The sequence below is a fragment of the Sander lucioperca genome, chromosome 19 (assembly GCF_008315115.2).
Source record: "Sander lucioperca isolate FBNREF2018 chromosome 19, SLUC_FBN_1.2, whole genome shotgun sequence".
NCBI classification, from domain to species: Eukaryota; Metazoa; Chordata; class Actinopteri; order Perciformes; family Percidae; genus Sander; species Sander lucioperca.
This window is the reverse complement of record NC_050191.1, coordinates 13,714,211-13,735,865: the sequence shown is the minus strand read 5'-3', so window position 1 is coordinate 13,735,865 and position 21,655 is coordinate 13,714,211. Positions and strand designations below refer to the sequence as shown.

General features: G+C 40.4%; 1 protein-coding gene and 1 long non-coding RNA gene across 4 annotated transcripts in view; both read right to left on the bottom strand.

Moving 5' to 3' along the window:
- Positions 1–18,111, bottom strand: part of tulp4a (TUB like protein 4a) — a 36,338-nt gene extending 18,227 nt beyond the window's left edge. For 2 of the 3 annotated variants that reach the window (XM_031322145.2, XM_031322147.2), the window contains exons 1-3: positions 18,021–18,111; positions 14,933–15,919; positions 489–617 (exon numbers count right to left, since the gene is read on the bottom strand). In XM_031322145.2, coding sequence (XP_031178005.1) covers positions 489–617; positions 14,933–15,184 — 381 coding nt within the window. In that variant the 5' untranslated portion in view covers positions 15,185–15,919; positions 18,021–18,111. Of the gene's footprint in view, positions 1–488; positions 618–14,932; positions 15,920–17,971 lie in introns of all 3 variants that reach the window. The other variant, XM_031322146.2, reaches the window with a different exon arrangement.
- A 1,147-nt stretch (positions 18,112–19,258) lies between these two features.
- Positions 19,259–21,378, bottom strand: LOC118493863. Its single transcript, XR_004895905.1, has 3 exons — positions 21,367–21,378; positions 19,772–19,784; positions 19,259–19,460 (listed from the first exon to the last, which is right to left on the bottom strand). It is a non-coding gene; the product is annotated as an uncharacterized LOC118493863 (long non-coding RNA).
- Positions 21,379–21,655: the final 277 nt, after the last annotated feature.

Here is a 21,655-nt window from a genome sequence, read left to right as displayed (position 1 = left end):
TAAAGGGAGAGACTATTGTTTATACTGTCATCTACTAACTAAATTGATCACAAAAGATAAAATGCCATCAGGATGTGTCCAACTCATCTTAGCAGATGACAGTGATTGATGGATCAGGCGGGCCTACCCATCGTACATTGCTTGGCAGTGCTTATTAAAATCAGCACGTGCTATGACAGGGAGTTTTTTTTTTGTTTTTTTTTCCAGTGGGAAAATGTTGGAAGCAAATGGCTCAGTCAGTCACAACGTGGTGGGGATGTGCGAGCAAGTGTTATCTTAACTCTTCGTACTGGATGCAGATACGTACTTGTTTTTCTCCCATTACTGTTTTATATTGTGCTTATGCTTGCTATATGCGCGCCATTACATTTTCATGAATACTAATTTTATTTCTGTACATGCTTTCCATATTATGTCTCAGTGCGAAGTATAAATGCATTTTAATTACTGATTTAAATGATGTCCCATTTCTGTGTAATGTATTTTACCTGCGCTCCACGGTCATTGACCAGTTCCACGGACCAGCGGCCCTCATACTGGATCCAAACAAATATCCCTCCATCTGTATCACAGGTAGCCAGTTTCTGGAAGGGCTCATTCCACCGCACCAAGACCACCTTAAAGACACAGAAAAAGAGGGGAGGAAAGGGACAAAAACTATTATTAGAGAGAATGTCCTGTGTCCTTATGATGGCCATTGTCTGTGACCATGTCAGTGTTCTCTAGTAAGATAAGCATTGTCAGAGAGCTATGCAAATTAAATAATTCCAGATTGTGTTGTGTGTAGTATGGCAAGCAAAGGATTTAGCAGTGGCCTTTCTGTGAAACAGCTTTGCCCCCTTAACTACAACAGATAATGTGAGATGACAACACAACATGATCATGAACAACATCACAATGCATTGTCAGACTGTCCTTGATCAAAACGCTGAGCTCTTGTCTGCACACTTACTGCAAGTCACTCTAATAAATTGGGACGTCAGCTAAAACCCAGAAAGTAAAATCCAAGTTCCCACATTTCAATGAGCTAAATTTAGCAGCGAACCAGATGAAAATATATCACAAAGTAGGTTAACCTCATTTTGAAAAAGTCGCAAAAGGAGCTGCTTATATCCTGAATATTACAGACAATGAGATTCAATTATTTAATCTTTTATCAGACTGTTGTCTAACCATGCCACACTTCTCTTCAAACATTGGGACTTTACAGTGTCAATAATGGATAGCCGATGTTGCGTATGTTTCAATGCACAGGTTATGTTTCTATTTTTATTTTATGGAGAGCATTTAGTTTGTCTAAATATACATTTTGGTATTAAAGGGAAATCTAATCTCAAAGAGACAGTGACAGCAAAAGATGCAAAAAAGGGGTACCGATGCATAAACGTCCCAACAGAAAATAATATATTGTGGTTTAAAGATCAGACATACAGTAAACTACAGCCTTTACACCAGTGACTCACCGATGCATAGGTCAAACTGTTAATCTCTTTCTTTGTCAGTGTCACCCATCTCGAAGGCACCCATTACAATCTCCATCCAGCCTCCTCCTCTCACTGCGCGTCTATCTGTCTGGTCTTCTGTAGCATGACTCAGCCTATTCCCAGAGGAATAATCCTAAGCAGGGAGCAGCTCTGCTCTCGCTGAGTGAAGCACATGGACTGTACACGTTCAAACACACAACACAGGGCAGGTTTTAGTGGGGCTTACGCTCTCTGAGTGCACATCCAATAGATCAGTGGCTGACAGTTGGATAACCCAGCCAGTCTTATTCTTTCCCAACCCAAAACAACAGCATCCCCCTCCTCACCCCGCACACCAAATACACAGTCCAATCCAATATCTATGGTGCAGTGGAACAGGTGTTAATAACGATGTGATCATACAACAATTGTATATTCTTCTGAGAAGAGAAAGTTACAGAAAAGTTAAAGAAAACCAAAGAAAGCAATCATTCTTCCGTCATATAGATACAATCATTCTTCAGCTGTATGCTCTACATCTTCAACGTCAACATTAAGCTGCTTAAGCTTCAGGGAAAACGAACACTGAAGATATATAACACATTAAGGGAGGCGATTGTTGAAACCATCATCTGTAACTACATTAATAACAAGTTAAGCTTAGCAGGTGCTTGATTGATCGATAACATCATTCTTTTGCTTCACAGTAAAAACTCTAAGCAGCTGGAGTGTATAACAATCAACAGATTATGGAGCTTCTGTCCAAATTCTACGGTAAGTTATATACTAGGCAATTTTTAGTGTCCATGAGTAATGCTCCTATAAATAAAGAAAATGATTTTAACATTTTCCAGTAGAAGATGTTCCTATACAATTACAGCAGCAATGTCGAGGTAACTCCAATTACCAATTACATTTATTTAGCAGGGTTTCCCAACAATTCTCTATTAGTCACTTTCTGTGTATTGTTAAATGTCCGAAGTGATAAAACACAGGGTTATTCTAGACGAACTTAAAGTAACTCACAAAAACATGTTTATGTGAATCCACCATGTGCAGCCCTCCAGTGTAATGAGTGAACAGTAGGAGTTATCACTCTCCTGGCTCTGCTCCCTCAGCAATAAGGTGTCCTGTGAGCCAGATTTACCATGTTTTTACTCCCACTCCCAGTGGTATAAATCCTAATGTTGCTCTATAGGTGTGTCTCAGCTGCCAAACCGCAGGAAAGAGGACACAATGAGACCTGGCCTGTTGCAGGTCTGCAGCTAAGGTCTCTATATCATTCTGACTGAGTTGACCATATTCACGGACCATTAAAAAAGGCCTGCCATCTATCATTCAGCAACAGCAGTCACCCGATGCAGCAAGGCTCAGTGGACGCAAAGCTGACAAGCTTCAGCAGTAGTATTGTCAAAGATAACAAATTTCCATGCTCAAGGATCTCATTGGGGGAATACAAATCTGTCTTGTTACTCCACTTGCGCACTGTCTGCAACCTCTGGTGAGCAAAATGAATTTTCCGGATGGCATTATACAACCTAATTCAGCTCCAGTCAGTGTAGACATGAGACTTTATTTTAGGTAGGAGCACCAGTACCATAATTCTAACATCAGTTACACAGTACATAAACTAACAAAGTAGGCCCAATCTAAAAACAAAAAAAAGAAGGAATTAGCATAAGGTTTACACATGCTGTGTTTTGCATCTGCAGCCTTGTGGAGGTGAGAAAATGTGTATGTGTGTGTAAATTTAGCTCAGCGTGTAGATTAGTGTGAGCTGGTCAGGCATCCTGCAAGGGGGACAGCTGAGCACCTCTCTGTTACACAGTGATGTGGGAGCTCAGACGTCACATGGAGACAGACAGAATAAGAGTGGGAAGCCACTGGACAGCGAGGGGCCTAAGGGATCATGGGTAGAAAAGGCACAAGCACAAATGCAAACATATGCAGACAAAGAATCACTACGCACAAGGAAATGAGTGCCCATGTGCTCAAATACCCATTCAAAGTACCTTAGAAAAAACACAATTTGACATTTTAAAAATGCAGCACGACTGAAAAAGCCTAAAGCCAGATGTTGTTAAGCCAGGCAAACCAATACTTAGCAAGAGAAGAAAAGACTACAGGTTTACAATCCCTTTAATCCTGCCCTTTGGCCAGTACACGGCCATTGACAACTTCTCTTTGGAAAGTTGGCACTGTCTTTACTCCTGCAGTGCCTTGCTGTTGCCATTGCAGCCCTGGCCTCTTGCTGGGACTTGGAGACTGGGAGCTGAGCTGACCCTAGCAACTTAACTGAGGAGACCAAATCAAATCAAGGGACAGCTTTGGGTTGCATTGGAGTCAGCAGAAGTGAGAGGACACTGTGACAGTGCAGTGTCACAGTGGTGCAGTCGGGAGCACATGGGTCCATGGCAACACTAGTCTCTGGCACCTTCTTTTCCTTTCTTTTTTGCAAGAAGGTTACAAATGAGCAGGCTGGAGTGGTAGAATAGGACCTCAATGTCTTCAAGTATAGTTGAAGATTGTTTTGTCACATTCTTACAAATCCATTGTGTTGTTTTTTTTGCTCACATCTATACATGCACATACCTAAATGACACTACACACTGCAAGATGAAAGTTAGGTACACATGCACTTTTCAAGGGTTTATATCCTAAATAAGCTAGAAAAAGTCATAGTTACACATGCAGAAAACCTAGTTCAGTTCAGTTTAGTCTTTTTTGTCACACATGGGAAATTTGGATTGCAGCACGGCAATAATAGACACATCAAACAGACTTATCCATCAGTAAAACAGAATAAAAAAACAAATTAGAACATGTAAAGGCAGTTATAAAAAAGACTAACTGAAAAATGCAGTCCCACACTTGACTAATGAGAGAAGAATCATTTGAAAGTCAAGACCACCTGGCAGAGAGTAAAAGCTGATAGTGTGAGCAAGCGAGAACGAAAAGACTCTACCCTTCCCCTCCACAACCGCCTTTACCCTCTCATCTGAATCTGGGTCTGACATGATATTAAATCAGACGCAAAACTCAATTAAAGAGAAGCGCTGCGTTGATATAAAAGCAAGTAAGACAGAATGGGCAAAGTAGGGCCGGAGTGATTTACAGAGTGACAGAAAGGGCAATGGGACGGGACCTTCAGGGGATGTAGAATCTGAAATGTTTACAAGTGATAAAACCTTCGACATCAATATCTGATAATAGCATTTACATTGCTTATTACTGGGTGGAGGAAAGTAGCTGCAGGCAAACTGTGTACTCTGGGTGTTGGCAAGGTAGACACACTGACTTGTCTGTGCAGTTAAATGTTTGAGATGTTCCGATACCATGTTCTTTTTCCATTATAACGGATTGTCAAACTGGATAATAAAAGAAAGTTCTGGGGCGTTCATTGTTTGTGTTTGTTCATGTTTCACAAAGAGTTTAACCTGAGCCAGACCGACAACAAAGATAGAAATCATATCACATCCATACAGGGATAGTAGTATACAGTTGTTAAAACATAATAAAATATATGACACACTGGTATCGGATCGGTACTTGGTATCGGCCGATACGCAAGTTCAGGTATCAGAATCGGTATCGGGAAGCAAAAAATGGTATCGGACCATCTCTAGTTTTTACAACAGTGTTTTCTAAAAAATCTTGTAATTTATTATTTAATGTATGCCGATCATGTGGTCATATTTCCTCCCTACACTAGTCTTTGACAGTTACATGGCTGATATGACTGACTTTACATCAGACTTAATGTCAAAAAGATTAATAAAATGATAATTATATTCAGTTTACTGTATGTCCCTGCTCGCATGGTAGCCACAAGGATGTTATTGATACTTAATTAGCTCTTTATATAAAATTTATAAAAACTGAAATATGTTGTGATGTGAAATGCAATAGGACATTGTGCGTTAAGACATGACATGCATAACTAAATGTGTCGCATCACAAGACAATAATTTGTCTACAGTTCACTATGTTGTATTTAATAGTTTTTGCCATTCCTTAGATGTGTTTCTGGACTGTATTCATTTATAAAAATGTCAAAGCAATGGGTTGAGCTGAATCAAACTGACAAGTAGAGAAATGTGTCAGTTTGTGTTAGGCAAATACTGAACCTATCTGAAACATAAACAAAAAACAAAGTAGCAAACAAAAAGACATACATAAGAAGAGCAGTCTGGTTCACAAAGTGAACTCACGTGTGTAGATATGTCCATCTGATCCCGGACTACAAACAACGCTCATAGCAAAGAGCACCGGCAGTGTACATGCCACACTGTCCCTCTTGGAAGATTTCTAGCGAGCAGACAAGTACACCTGGATCCGATGAAGCAGCCAAGCCTGAGTATTATGCAACATGTCCTCTCCAAGGATGGATTAGCACACTAAGGCCATTTCCAATAAGCACATGTGGTGAGACCATTTTAATGCAGTGAATGGGTCGTGTACTCTTCAATCCCGAGCAGGGCTTTTAATGTCAAAAGGCCAGACAAGGAAGGAGCAGAAGATAGTGCTCTGAAGGAAGATGTATAAAGACATGACAGTGACCAGGACAGGGGAGGAGATCATGATAGAAGGGGAGGAGGATGGAGAGCTGTGGTGCAGAAATAGGAACTAATTAGACAATATAACAAGACCAGGGTACACGGAAAAGTGTCAGTACACAGGTGGTGATGGGCGGAGGTGAGTGACACTAAGGAAAAATCTGAGGCAGAAATGCAGCCCAGTCCATAAAAAGTGATGACTTTACTCAGACTTTCCTCAGCTTGTATAGCAGGGACATTTATGCGGCATTCTTGCAATCCATTATTATGGTCCCCATTAAGTCTGAACAGACAAGTTAGTTGTACTGCACTATAGGGATGGAACGGTACATGTATTCGTATTGAACCGAAACGGTACAGGCGTCACGGTTCCGTGCATGAATTTACACGGAGAATACACGGTATAAAATAAATAAAACTTGCGTTCAAATTAATTAATGTAATGGGGAACTAATGTAATGCGGAACTACGGCTAGATACGCGGGTTCTTTAAGGACACCTAATCTGTAGCCCCGCCTTAGCTCTGAAGCTGATTGGCGCGCTGCCTACGTATGTAGCCGATCTCTGCCTATGTATGCAGTTTTAATGAGTCAGAGATAGCAGCACTAAGGACGAGTATGGCGAGTGGTGGTGACCCACAAGAGTTAGAGGACCAGTCAGTTACAGTAGTACAGGCAAGAGAGTGGTGGATAAGACTGCTGTTGTAGATTAGTGGTACTTTTCCAGCGTTGCGGCTCCGAACCGTAACATTAGTTTGGACAGATGCCTTGTTTCTTTAGGCTAACTATATTAGCTTTAGCCAGGCAGGGAGCAGCTTTCTGCGGTGAAAAATGGCCGGAGACGTCGTGAGAAAGTTGCATTAATCAGGTAATTTAGTTCGTCTTTGCAGAGAACAGAGATGCTGTATTTTCTGTTTTATAGCTGATTGTCTTATTTTGTTTACAAGTTACAGATGGAGTCTGGAGAAGATTTGGGGTACTTATTGTTTACATCTTACTTTACACACTTCAGGCTGTTGCAGCTAGCTCAGGGGAGAGACTATATGACACTAGGTGGTACAGCCTGAGACATCAGTGTTTCCCACACACAAACTAATGTGTGGCGGTGCGCCTCATTATCAACACCGGCCGCCGCACATTGCGTTTTGTTTTTTTTGTTTTTTTAAACGCTATTTAAAACACGTTCTTCTGCATTTCCTTTCCCTGTGTTCTCCTCCATCTTTCTGTCACTGTGTCTCGCTCACATACACGCACACAGCTCCTCCCACCGTGCGGCGTTTGGTGTTTTTAGACCCCAATGTCGCCTTCCAGGCAGTGCGGCAATGGTTATGTCAAAGAAGTTATGTTAGTGTTAAGGTGAGGGTTAGCTGCCTGTAAGGCGACATTGGAGGCTTAAAACACCATTGAGCCCACCGTGCACACAGCGTCTGTCTCCATAGAGGAGAGAAGACGGGTGGCGAAATTCACAAGTTCACTAAAGGTTGGTATCTATCTCGTGAACACCTTTACACAATCACACATTCCATAATGTTATGTCATTTTTTACTCTGACACCCCCCGCCCCCACCACAAATTGTTTTCGAATCTGTGGGAAACACTGGACATGCACAATAAAAAAAAAATTGCCTTCTGCATTTTTGTTTTGCTTTTCTCTCCATTGTACCGAACTCGTACCGAACCGTGATGTCTGAACCGAGGTATGAACCGAACCGTGACTTCTGTGTACCGTTCCACCCATACTGCACCACAAAAGTCATCTAGTATGCTTTTCCTCCTGCCTTCTGCCATTTAGAAGAACTGTACAGGTCCCAGGTCAGTGCTGGTTCTTGCACGGAGATATCACTGATTTATTTATGAGGCTTCACCAGGAAACAACTTTAAACGCATGAAAACATCACAAGTGAAAAATGAAAGGCAGAGAGGAAAACCTAGTGGTGGGGTTCAGCGAGTGGTTAATTCCCTCTGATCTATTATAATGAGCAGCATTAGGAAAAGAGTGTACAGACGACACAAAGTATGAAAGTCAAACATTTTCAGAGGACAACAGTGCAACGAAACATGAGCTGAGGTATACATGAGCTGGTGCCCTGGGGTCACTGGTCTCTTTTGGATTAGCGCCTTAGACACTTAGTCCTTTTTTGTCTGAGTAAAGAGCCTGGATCTGGCCTCAAAGGGAAAACCAACAGGCGGGACTCTTGTCTTTGGGCAATAATACACCCATAAGACTCATGGGAGTGGTAGCGAGGTGTGTATGAACACGTGTTTTTAACTACCATGTATGTACAACTGTTTCAACAGTCACACAAAACTTTAAATCCATCACTAAAAAGGGGTTTTAGTCACATTACATAAACACAATTACATTGTGCTAAGGACATTAAAAGGATGCATATTTTGAGCAACATCCCGCCTTGAGATCATCTCTTAATGTTCTACTTTCTCTCCCAGTGTACATGCTGAAGAAATTGGAGTTGCTCTTTACTTTCTAAATGAAAACAACTACTACCTACTGTAGCAAAGATACACCTAATGGGCCATGACGTTGCAGCACTAAGGAGGCTTTTAATCTTCAAAATAACCAATATATTAAGATTTTATAGTTACAAAAGCTTAAATAATGAGTTAAAGAATTACTAAATTATTAAAACTAATACAATGAAACATTATACAACCACCTGACTACAGCACACTGAATCTACAATGGAACAGTATTGGAGCAGCAGATATTTTCACTCCGGACAATGTCAGGAGAATCAGGTGCAGACATTGTCCGGAGTTTCCCTTTCACACATGTAGCACACAACATGAGATTCTATGTGTCAGACGCATTCTCACTTACTGGAAATACTCTGTTTGGTTTAGACGAGGGGTGGTGGCTGGGTAGAGCACACAGGAGACAGGACATGACGTGGATTACCGCAGTCAAAGCCGGTTCGTATTTTGATCACAAAGAACCGAGTCTCTTGTCGTTCCTTGAATCCGTCTGAAGATTTCAACGTTGGTCCTTACTGACAGAAGTTCCCGAACCTCGTTTTCTTTCCTGTTAGACATTTTCGTTACCGTCTTTGTGTAAATCACCCTTTGTCTTCACCATCTAGTGTTTGTTTTCTTCCGGTTTCACAAGTCTCATATTAGAAACGTCAACACGCCCACTCGTCGCCCTGAATACTCCCCACAATGAGCACCTCTATTCACAAATGGGCTCAATTGGAGATTACACCGTCTTTGTACTAGAGAGCTGGCCGGGTAAACTCTGTTTGAGGTCCGATCCAACTGTTTCGGATAATTGTGTTCTCACATACCGCTCTGCCGGGTAATGTCTAGATAATTTCAGGTTTCGCAGTGCATGTGTGAAAGGGCCTCTAGTAAAGCATGTATGTACAATTGTACCATAAGACAAATAGCAAAGCTAGAAGTTGACGGGATTCTGACAGACAATTTACCCAAACCCTGCGTTGGGGCCAACATTTCAAGCCTGTCTCGGATGTTCAGCTCTCATGGAGAATGAATGGACTCCTAGTGACTATCTGCTCAGTCTGTTAAGCATTTGAGTGCACTGTAATAGAACAAAAAGCACTGGATTGTCAAGAGGCGTTGATCTATTCCGATGCCTGTCCCAGAGGAATTACGCTGCAGCATCAGAATAGTAACATTAAAAGATGTAAAACGTTTTGCTTTCATCTATTTTCAATTTTATTTTAAGTGTAGTGTAACTGACACACCCGCTGCTAAAAGGTCAGTAGCTCGGTTTAGAAAATTATATAAAAAAATAAAAAAAAAAATAGTATTAAGACAATCGGGGCCACATTTTCTTTCAATACAACATTTTTGTCTGGTTGATTTATTTTTAGTCTAAAAAGAAAGTTTACTCAAACAGACTTTAACTGTTATTTTGTGATGTAAGACAAAGTTGTGTGATAGCCATAATGTGAAAAACTCCTTTAGAACAAAAGAGAGTTAAAGGATAATTCTGGCACAAAACGAACCTAGAGGTTATTAACAAATGTGTACCCACTTGATCGTTCTCTGGGGCACGTTTTCTGTACACTTACAAAGTTCTCAATGCTTCGGTTAACATTTAGAGACCCTCATTCTGCTACCGTTGAAGTGTGGTGATATGTTGAGCCTTTTTAGTGGTACAAAATAGCGATTTGTTTTTACTTTCCCTGTGCCCCGAATACTAGAGTTGTAAGCTAATCAGCCGTCCGCGCTAGCGTCTTTCAAGCTACAAACACATTCGATTAGCATGAAAACATGTCCCAGAGAGCGACAGAGTGGGTACACATCTGTTAATAACCCCTAGGTTCATTTTGCGCCGGAATTGTCCTTTAACATCAATCCAATCAACCAAATCATTTTGAAACAAAAACAAAAAAATTTGCCATGGTAAATAAATCAATGACAAGACTAGTGCTGAAATGATTAGTCGATTAATCGATCAACAGAAAACTAATCAGCAACTATTTCAAATAAAAATGCCAAACATTCACTGGTTCTAGCTACTCCAATGTACCAATTTGCTTTTCTCTGTTTTACATTATTGTAAACTAAATATTGGGGGGTTTTGGACTGCTGGTAAAAAAAAAAGCAATTTGAAGACATTGGAACCCACATTGGGTTCTGAGACGTTGTGATGAGCATTCCTAAGATTAAACAAATGACTAAGCAATAAATCGATGAAATGAAAATAATCACATACAGCCATAGATAAGACCAATATTTCTTAACTTAACAAGTAACAATAAAAACATATAATAGGCCCACATCTATAATAATAAGGAAAGAGAATTAAGGGTGGACACGGAGTATAACAGTAGTAAGCATGAACACAAAAACACATCACAATTTTGTTTTGAGATATCTGACCGTGTACTTCTAAGTTGATATGGAGTATAACAAGAACAATAGAATGCTGACTTGACAGTCTAATATGGGTCTGAGCATTTCTGCTAAGCAACAAAGCTCCATGAAAAACACAAAACATTGAATACAAAGTAGTTTTCTATGGACACCCACTGTGCAAAGATGGCTGTGGAAGAGAACAAAAAGGAGCATGGCCCTCACACACCTTGCTCCCTTTGAAGCTGTTACCTTGTTATCATCTCGCACCCTGGCTGAAGGGGAATAGACACATAGGAGAACAAACCTTCATCAGAGCTGTACTACAGACCTTGGACCTGCAAAACATTTATCTGAAAAAGATCATGAGAGCCTACAAAATAGGTGCTCCAGCAGGACAACAGCTGAGCTTCACCACAACACAAGATGCTTTTATCCAAAGTATCTTTTAGTGCTATGAGTGCAAACCTTTTTTTTTTTTTTTAATCATCGGTGTACTCAAGTGTAAATCAAACCCTTTATCCAAAGAGAGAGAGAGACAGAGAGAGAGAGAGAGAGAGAGAGAGAGAGAGAGAGAGAGAGAGAGGCAGTGCAACACTCTACAGGAATACAGTCCTCTACCAGTCTGTCCTCTTCTGAACAGATGTCTGACAGCTTAAGATCCGCCCTGTACTTTACTACATTGCCTGTATTGGGCAGAGTCCAAAAGACACATCCATTCCGACGCTCGCTTACATTAGAATGATCACAGGACACTCGGGTCTGATACATCAACAGGAATAATGGCCAAACTTAAGGATGCTGGCATGAGTATTGATCTTGGCAGGACTGGACTCCTACAGGATGAGTTCATGTTGCATTTTTGTTTGTGTAGTCATTCACAACATGACTTGGGCTAATTTACGTGAAAGGACACTCGTCACCAATGACTACAAGTGTTCAATGACAGTGCTGAAGTTTAAAGGACAGGGTTGTCAGGGGACGTGACTGCTGAGCATGCAGCTTTCCAAGACAAGGAAAGGTTACCCAAATGCATTGACATAGCTCTTTAAAAACTAAATTTAAAAAAATTAAATAATCTTGGCTTGAGGAGAGATTTTGCTTATTCTAAAAACATATTTTAATAGCTAGTGAGGACTGGACAGTGGACACTATATACCAAGGTCTGGGGGTCATTTTCCTTGGTGGTGGTTGGACTGTATAGTGCAAACAGCATTCTCTCCTCTGGGATATAAAATGACGTGGGCGAGTGAACAGATCGGTCATAACTTGACAATTCATTAAGCAGTGTGATTTCCACCACTGTCAGAAACCCCAAATTATGCATAGGGTGGACGAGTGATGGATTTCACATTTCCCAAAGCATTTATTTATTGCTTTATATGAAATCTAGAGTGGAAGTGGAAAGGACATTACTACTTTCATTACTGGTGCTGGGATGAGGTCAGAGGGCAGTGGGGAGATTTGCATTATTTATCTCAACAGCATTACAGTAAAGTCAGAGACACACAGCTATATGGGGTGATTTAGGGAAGCAGCTGAATGGTGCCATTTCTGACTTTGAGAACACACCAACAGCAAGGTGCAGACCAGTGTGAGCTTCAATGCAAGTCCATCAAATTAAAACACTTCTCCTCCAGTACACCATGCTTTACCTATCAAACAAGATGATGATAATGATAATAATGAAGGCAAGACAGTCAAAACCATTTGGTGAATAAAGCATGGTGTATTAAAGAAGAGCTGTGCAATGTGTTTTAATTGTGATGGACAGCTGTTGCATTTGCAACACCAAATTGAGATTTAGTTAAAATGCAACAAACACCAATATCATACAACTTCCATCACAGTGATACTGGTAACTTTAATACACAAATGTGTCATAATGCATTTTTATCTGCCCAATAGATGGATGAAGTCAAATTCACATATGAAAAAAGTGGGTAAATTAGAGTTATGTAGGTTTGACCTCCTCCATACTGCATGCACCAAAACAATAAAAGGGAAATGTCAGTTTTTGGACCGAATTCAAGTGGGCAGAGTTAAATGACATTTCTGCTGCTCTTCAGTCACTCTCTGTAGGGATTCATCCACTCTCCCCTCAGTTGCCTTATGGAATGCTGACACAGCACCTTGCTCCATCTGACCAACAGCTACACCCACTAAAAGAGAAAACACAACCTGTGTGCAATCTCCACTTGTGCCAGCTCTGCTATATACTGCCAGGAATATTCATATACATGGCCGGCATAAACCTCGACATTATTCAGCTGATCTTTCCAATGACAAAATAAATGTACTGAGTACACTACTGGTGGGAAACCTTGGAGGATATAACCATGGTGAGAGATAAGAGCAATACCAGAGGGTGGAGCACTGAAATGTTTTGACTATGAGCAGCAGGGAGCTCTTATGCAGGGATGTCAAACCATGAGAGTATGGAGGTCTTACTTCCATCCAAACACTACAAAAGTTGATTTCACCAGTTATACCACTGTTCTAGTTAAAACAGTGAAATCACATGCTGTAGAAAGACTTAAAACTCTCAGCGTGCCATGGCACAGGGTCAGACACCCTTCAACTAAAGTGAACCCTCTTTGTGCTAAACCATATACTTGCAAACTGCCCTAAACAAGTAAGCCTAGCAGCTTCAAGGACATTGTTCTGCACCTGGCCCTGCAGCTGGGTAAAGAAAAAAGTTACATGAAATCTGCTCTACTCTTAAATCATTTATGGGAGCCAAGAGTGCTACTAATGAAAAGATAATATTTTGCAGTCATTTGCATTCCCCTGCATCGCAGGTGTATGGAATTGAGGTTTGAGCAGCCAGTTTGAAGGGGAACAATAATCTAGTTACTAATTACAAGTCCTCTACCTCTGTATTATTAATAAGCTTTTTAATGTACTATGTTATTTCTTTAATCGAGCAAATGTATAAAAAAAATCTACTTTTTCTTAATTCATATTTCTAAACTACTTTTGGAGAGTCATGATTAACAGAGTAGCCTACACTTATAACACACTTGGGAGAATATTCAATGTAATGATTTTGAAAAAAGGTTTCTTGTAAACAAAATAGGATCGCCACTCTTAAGAGCATCATGAAAATGGACAATTACTGCTTGGTGGGGTATGTATATATTGAAATAACATTACATTACATGTCATTTAGCTGACACTTTTATCCAAAGTGACTTCCAATTAAGTGCTTTCAACCCTGAAGGTGCAAACTCCAGACAACAAGTAGTAAGTGCAAGTACATTAGCTTTAAATAAGCAAAACTACAAAGAACCATATGAAAGTGTAGCTTCAAGAAATAAATAAATAAATAAATAAATAAATAAATAAATATATATATATATATATATATATATATATATTTCTTTTTTTTTTTTTTCCCCCCCGAGGTGCAGTCGGAAGAGATGTGTTTTAGCCTTCGGTGGAAGATGTGCAGGCTTTCGGCCGTCCTGATGTCAATAGGGAGCTCATTCCACCAATAATAAATAGACAATAAATAGTCAGGATGCCATATTGCAACTTTTACAATGATTTACAAACTCCCGTTTTAGCTGAGCTTCATTGGTTGCCAGTGAAATTCAGAATCGATTTTAAAGTTTTACTTTTTGTTTTTAAAGCACTCCATGGTCAAGCCCCTCCGTATATTTCCGATCTCCTGTCCACTTACTCTGCCGCCAGGGCACTCAGGTCCACAACCCAACAACTCTTCTCATCCCCGGACACGCCTAAAAACCAGAGGGGACCGAGCCTTCTCTGTAGTAGCCCCCAAACTCTGGAATTCCCTCCCACCCGATATCAAATCATGTAATACAATTGCTAGTTACTATACTCATGGTACCTTGATTATGTATCTTTATGGCATACTGTTTTTGCCTTCCCTGCTCTATCTGTAAAGCACTTTGGGTCAACTGTTGTTCGTTTAAATGTGCTATATAAATAAAATGACTTGACTATTTTTACTCAGATTAGTCGTTTGTTCTTTACCTTATCAACACACATATTAGTATTTTTAATTGAGTAGGAATTACGTGCGTTTTATCCATGAAACTCCTCTTACCTCGCTGTTGTGTCCTCTGAGGTTGAAGTTTACTCTCTGCGGTGTGGGCCGGTCCCGTCTGCAGTGGCTGGACGTGAACGTGACCCCGACAACTCCTCGACCGTTCCCGGTAGCGAGCCAGCCCTCCTCGTAGTAGCGCTTCCTGCACACTGGCTTCTCCTTCTCGCTCTTGGGCACCCGGCCCTTCCAGGACAGACACAGGATGTTGGAGTCACTGCAGAGGACCGGGCCATGCTCTACGGCGGCGAACATCTCTGCAGCTCTCTACACCCCCGTGGATAAAAAAAAATACCCAGAGGGAGGTAGTGGGTTCTTCAGAGGGGTCGGTACTGTTATGAGCGCCTCTCCTCCACTGAGGTTACTGGTTCGGTGTCGGATGTGAGACCGCGACAACGGTGCATAGTATTTGCCCTTTCCCTAGGCTATCTCTGTGATTTGCAATACTGATTATTAAAAGGTGATCAGTGAACACTTCCCCAAAAGTACAAATGGGGTCACAAAACTGTGGACTTTAGCGATGCTGGATTGAAGAGCCGAATAGGCTACATACATAACAAAAGGCACTCATTCAAGTCATTGTGATGCATTTGATCAGTGAGCTGCCTTGTTGATGATGTTTCAATGACAAGGCAACAGATGAGAGTACCGCAAGATTATTTAGAAATCAACTGTGGCAGATGATTCTAGACTCCGGTCTGCTGATCCAAAAAAAAGAAAGCTTATCTTGTAAACTTATCAATAGGCGATGCATCCATTCCACTCAACACGTCCCAGTGCTTCCAGTTGAGGTTTGTAACGTTTCTGTCCAGTTCAGTGTGTCATTTCAGGGCTCCGTGTCCTCCTCATACGACCCCGGCCGTGTGTGTGAGAGGAGGAGCAGGGACTCCATCAGCTGTCAGCCTGCAGGAGAGCTGCTTCTCCCGGTAACGTCATCACGTCAGCCAATCTGCCTTTTCAACCAGCCTTAGGGATCCCATTGAGGACTGGCTGGATAATACAAAAAAGAGGATGTCATTATCATACATAAATTGTCGCAACCGATTAATATAATAATTGAAAAAAAAAAAAACGAAACCCCAAATGATGCATAGGGTAGACGAGTGATGGATTTCTCATTTCTCAAACCATTTATTTATTGACTATTAAATCTAGTGGAAGTGTAGAGGACATTACTACTTTCATTACTAGTGCTGGGATGAGGTCAGAGTGGGGAAATGGGCATTTATCTCCCAGTTGCATCTGTGTTCAATGTGAAAAGCATCTTGATAGATGCAAAAAATTACAAAAGAATATTTATCTCAACAGCGTTACAGTAAAGTCAGAGACACAAAGCTGTATGGGGTGATTTCTAACTTTGAGAACGCACAAACAGCGAGGTGCAGACCAGTGTGAGTTTGAGTGCAAATGCCTAAAACATCAAACATGATGATGATGATGATGATGAAGGCAAGGCAGTCAAGAACAATTGGTGAATAAAGCATGATGTACTGAAGAGGAGCTGTGCAATGTGTTTTAATTTGTTTGTTTGAATCGTTTTATGAAGCGGACAAGCGGACAGTGTCAGGGTACAAGCAGTGTAAAAGCGCTGGAAGCCCTCACCTGCCGCCCACAGCCGGAAATTTAAATATTAATGCGCAAGCCTAAAATTACCCCTCACTTACTGTTACTTATTATCTCTAACTGAGCAATCACTTTAGTTCGAGGACTATCCTGCTCAGCGGAAGGATATTTAACTAACTGCTAAATTATTTAGACGAACCATGTATAATTTTAGCTCCTGTTTTATTAGGCTTTACTACACTGATGTACCGAAGCAGCCTCTCACAGCAAAACTGTTAAATAAGCAGTAAAAGAGGACAACTAAACAATGTCATAAAGTGTTTATCAAATAGGGGTACGCATACTGCTATGGGTACTTACGGAGGGTACGAGAGATATTTGTTTAGTTAATTTAAAAATGTCTGTCATGCATAATTCCAAAAATAATGATACTTATAATGAATTAATTTGGTGACAGATTGTAAACATCTGAAATAGCATTTAAATGTTTTTTTCCAGTTACAAGGTTGTTGTTTAATAAATCAGATACTGATGGTGCAGTGCTGTAATGTCTTTATATAGGCTTTTTTTCTACCAAAAATGTTTTGCCCTGGTCAAGTGGTACATGGCTGACCAATTATTTCAAAGAGGGTAGTCTACATTATAGAAAATGTTTCGAGAACCAATGCGATAAATTACCAGGGAGAAAATAAAATTAGACAGTGACAATTATAAAAGAAATCCAACGAGGTCCGACAGACAGACAGACCAGTGGGCACTAACGGATGCTGTTGACTGTCATCGGGCAATAAAATGACATCCGATGCACAACTGGTGTATAAGAATATAATCGACATTTGGATTAAGTCAATTATCATAATGAGAAAAAAATAGCGTCCACATCAATTCCACAAAGACTAAATTATAGACAGGTGACGGTATAAGAGCATCCCATTCAACCTAACGTTACCTCCAGCAAAAAAAAATACAGTAGCCTATAATGTGCCAGTTTGTTGTACCGTTAATGTAAAGAAAGACTCAGTGATACTAACGTTACTGACACTCAAATACTGCTGAAGCCCGTCAAATGATGCTAAGATAGCCAAATACCCATCACCGTGCTAGAGCTAGCTGGATCCTGGATGTTGGATCGAGACAGAGAGCTGGGTGGGCTCCACGGATCAAAACATGTCAGCAGCTGGGTGCAGTAAAGCTAATCTAGCTAACCGAGATGCTAACGTTTGCTGCCTGTGTTGTTCCCTCCACAAAGAGCAGCCAGTGCTGGTTAAACGGCTAACAGACCAGCTAGCTGAACCTGAGCCACCATCAGCGGAGACTGGCTTCGTACATTCGCCGCTGGCACTCGTCGCTAACAGGCTATGGCTAGCACGTTAGCCGCTTGTTTATTCTAACGTTTTTTTCCTTCATATTAGCACGTAGCTGTTCATAATGTTCATGGGTCAATGGCGTAGTGGATAAAGTGGGAAAATAATATCAGACCTGTCGTCAACACAGCCGGAGAAACATCGATGGCCAGTGAAGTGCTTACCTCTGCTCTGTACTGCTGCTGCTTGATCCTCTGCCTACAGCTTGCTGCCGTACACTGGCAGGGCCCGATACGGTGTCACGTGACAGGCACGTGAAGACCAATTCAATTATCACAGTTCAATAACTGAAGTGTTTTATCTATAATTTCATCTTCTCGCAAATGAGGATGTATAAAAGCCAAGCCCATATCAGCAAATGTGATAAAAAAAAAAGATCCCGTAAGTCAATACAATGAGTACGTTTCTTAAAAATAATATCTCAAAAATAATGAGTTAGCATCTGAAAAATAATTAGATAACATCTCAAAATAATGACTTAGTATTCCAAAATAATGAGTTAGTATATCATGATGGACTTTCTTCAATAGAAGACGCATAACTACATTTGTGCTGTTTGGAATGGGGAAGGACAATTTTAAAGACTGTGATATGTATATATCTTATACATTGTTAACCTGCTTTTGATTTTTGGAAAGTACTATATCCCCACCAACACATTCTTAGACCACAAAAACCGACTTCAATGTATTCAATGTCACTTTATAGATACCCTTACACGTAATGTAACTTGCAAGGCTATGATAAACTCCCTAAAGAATAGCATACTTTTTTTTTCTCTAATATTTATTTATAAACTAATATTTATCACGTAACTTCATCCGTCTTGGCTGTTGCATTGCGATAACAAATACATTTGAGTAAAGTAATCAACAGGCTATCTGCCCGTGTTAAGTAGGGAGGGATGGTTAGGCAACGAAATGTAATGCATGCCCCTGCGTTTTTTTTCTTCTAATAGTTATCATGAAACGAGGAAGGGACATAGCGTCCTTTTTTTCCCCAGTAAACAAAAAAGTGAGAAATACAGCAGTGAGAAAACAAATCAAGGTGTTGAGGAGCAGGAAGAGGGAGAGCCAGAGGAGTCGGTGGAGGTTGGAGAGAGGGCATGTGATGAAAGTGAGGGCTCTGACACAGGGAGGGAAATTCCAGAGGGTGAGGAGGATGAAGAAGAGGGTGAGGAGGAATAAAGCATACAGAGACAGAGAGAGGAACAGCCAGAGGGACAGCAAGTGGATCCATGTGGATCAAGTAATGCACCATCAGGTTTGTGATGAAGAAGGTTCTTACTATTTGCAAAGCAGTGCAATTACAATTTCATTGAAGGCCTTGTGTGTCCTTAAAATGGTGCTTTCTGCTGTAAATTCCTTTTTGTGTCAATATAGCTCTAATGTTCTTTTTTTTTAAGTAAATACTTGGCCTACATTTTGAAATACATGCAGATATACATGCATAAGTAAATAAATGTTGTGGTTGTGCTCATGTTTACTGTACATCTTTCTACAGATATCAACAAGTCCAAGAATGATGTACCACTACAGCCCAACTTGAATATATTCCCAACCATTTTGATGGGGGACAGAAGACGGAGCTTCAGGCCAAACTGGCTTGAGTATTCTGTCAATATGGACTCTACTATATTTCTATGCATGTAGACGTTTTTTATTGCCCTATCTCTCTTGCACCTACACTCACGTTTGTACAAAATAAATGTTTATATGATTTTAAAGTAAAATAAAGTTGATAATCTTTAAATATCATTTGTGAAGATCCAGGACTTAGCCAACAAATTTGAACATCAACAACTTCTCAGTCCCTCCCCCTTTCCGCTAAAGCCCAAAACGTCTCCTAAGCCCCTCCCCCCACAAGGGAGAATGAATGCATGTGCATGAGCAGTGATTGACATGCAGTTAGACACCCCCCCCCCGGCCCTGATTGGTGCATCTGAACAGGGAGCTGTGGATTTTTGCAAATCACACTACAGGCTGTAGGTGGTGTCAGAGAAGCCAGATTTTTTTTTAAATGACCTGTTTCATGTAGTTCTACTCGAACATAGGTCAGTTTCAGCAAATATGACAGAAAGTTAGCTTTATAAGTCTTACCTACTGCACCTTTAAGTGGAGGTAAATTATAGAAAACAGTTACTATAACTTATTCATCAGATCCTGTGGCTTCTCCTTACTGGAATCTTAAAGAACAACAAAATAGCAAAGTCCAAATAATAGACCAGACTTAAATTGAAATAATTTGAAGTTTGTTATCAGCTAAAGTAAGGGTGAACTTTCATCTATAGAAAGCCTAGTGAACAAAACCTTTGAGTCTGTTTGACACACATCTGATGGCTGATGAAGGACACTTTGCACCCAAACTGTGATGCTCTGCACTAAACTGTTTCTACAACACAATATGCTTTGAAAGACTAAATGGTAGTGATAATAACAATAGACTCTCAGAGACAGACAGATTCAAACAAAGCAGCTCTGGTTTCAGTTCAAGTCAGTTCAAGTATTAAACTCCTCAGCCAAACACTTTAAATGTGCAGCTTTACTACCATCTGGTGGTTATTTATGATAAAGTAGTTTACTATGGTGCAAATTAAGGGATTTTGAATTTTTGATTTTTGAATTAAGTTTTCTCAATTAGCCACTTACTGTTGGCAATGGGGTTTTACATGAGCACACATTTTCTACACACTTTATAACAGTTTGGGTTGTTCCACATGACAGATTTCTGTTTGTGTGTTGTTTGAGTTTTTTTTCACTTAAACCTTTGTTACTTATTTAGTCATGAATATTTATGTTTTCAGGTGCTTTAAATGATCAGTGTGACATTTAGAGACACTTTGTTAAAAAACGTCAGTGCTTGATTTGATTTTTGATTTTATTAGGATCCCCATTAGCTGGTGCTGTTGTGTGGAGTGAGGAATAGTGGACCCAAACGCAGAGTGAGAGGCAGGCAGGAAGGCAGGAGAAGGTTTGTTAGGTCTGATTTATTAGTCCAAACACAAAAATGAACAAAGGGAGTCCCGGATGAAGCAGCAGGCAAAAAACGATTCCCAAAACAAGAAAAGGCATCCAAAAACAATCCAAGGGAGTCAAAAACCAGGGAAATACAGGAGGGGAAGAAACAGACCAGAACAGACTCGGAGAACACACAAACTCACACAAACTCACACAAACTCACACAAACTCACACAAACTCACACAAACTCACACAAACTCACACAAACTCACACAAACTCACACAAACTCACGGCACCAGGACACAAAATGATCTGACAAAAGACAAGGGGAAGACAAAGACTAAATACACAGGGTAACGAGGAAACACAAGACAGGTGACACAAGGATGGGAAACAGGTGAAACACATTAGGGCAATCACAAGGGTGGGAAAACAGAGAGTAAAGCAAGACAAGACAAGAAAGAGAACAGATTATCAAAATAAAACAGGAAACTAAGCAAAATACAGAACAGAAACAGACTACCAAAATAAGATACACACCAACCCATAACAGGTGCAGAACATCAGCTACTCTTCCTGGTTGTCCACACAAAACATAAAACATTACAACAGATAAGACATTTTCTGTGGCACATTTTAATCGCACATTTTTTTAATAAGAAAATAAGAAAACGCAGAAGTCCAAAAGGGCAGAAATGTAGTCTGTTTAACCCTCCTTGTTGTCCTCGGGTCAAATTTGACCCATTTTTAAAAAGTCTATATAAAAAGTCTATATTTGGGTTTCTTTCAACAAATTGTCAAAAAAAAATAACGTGGATGGTTCCATATAATGTTCTTTTG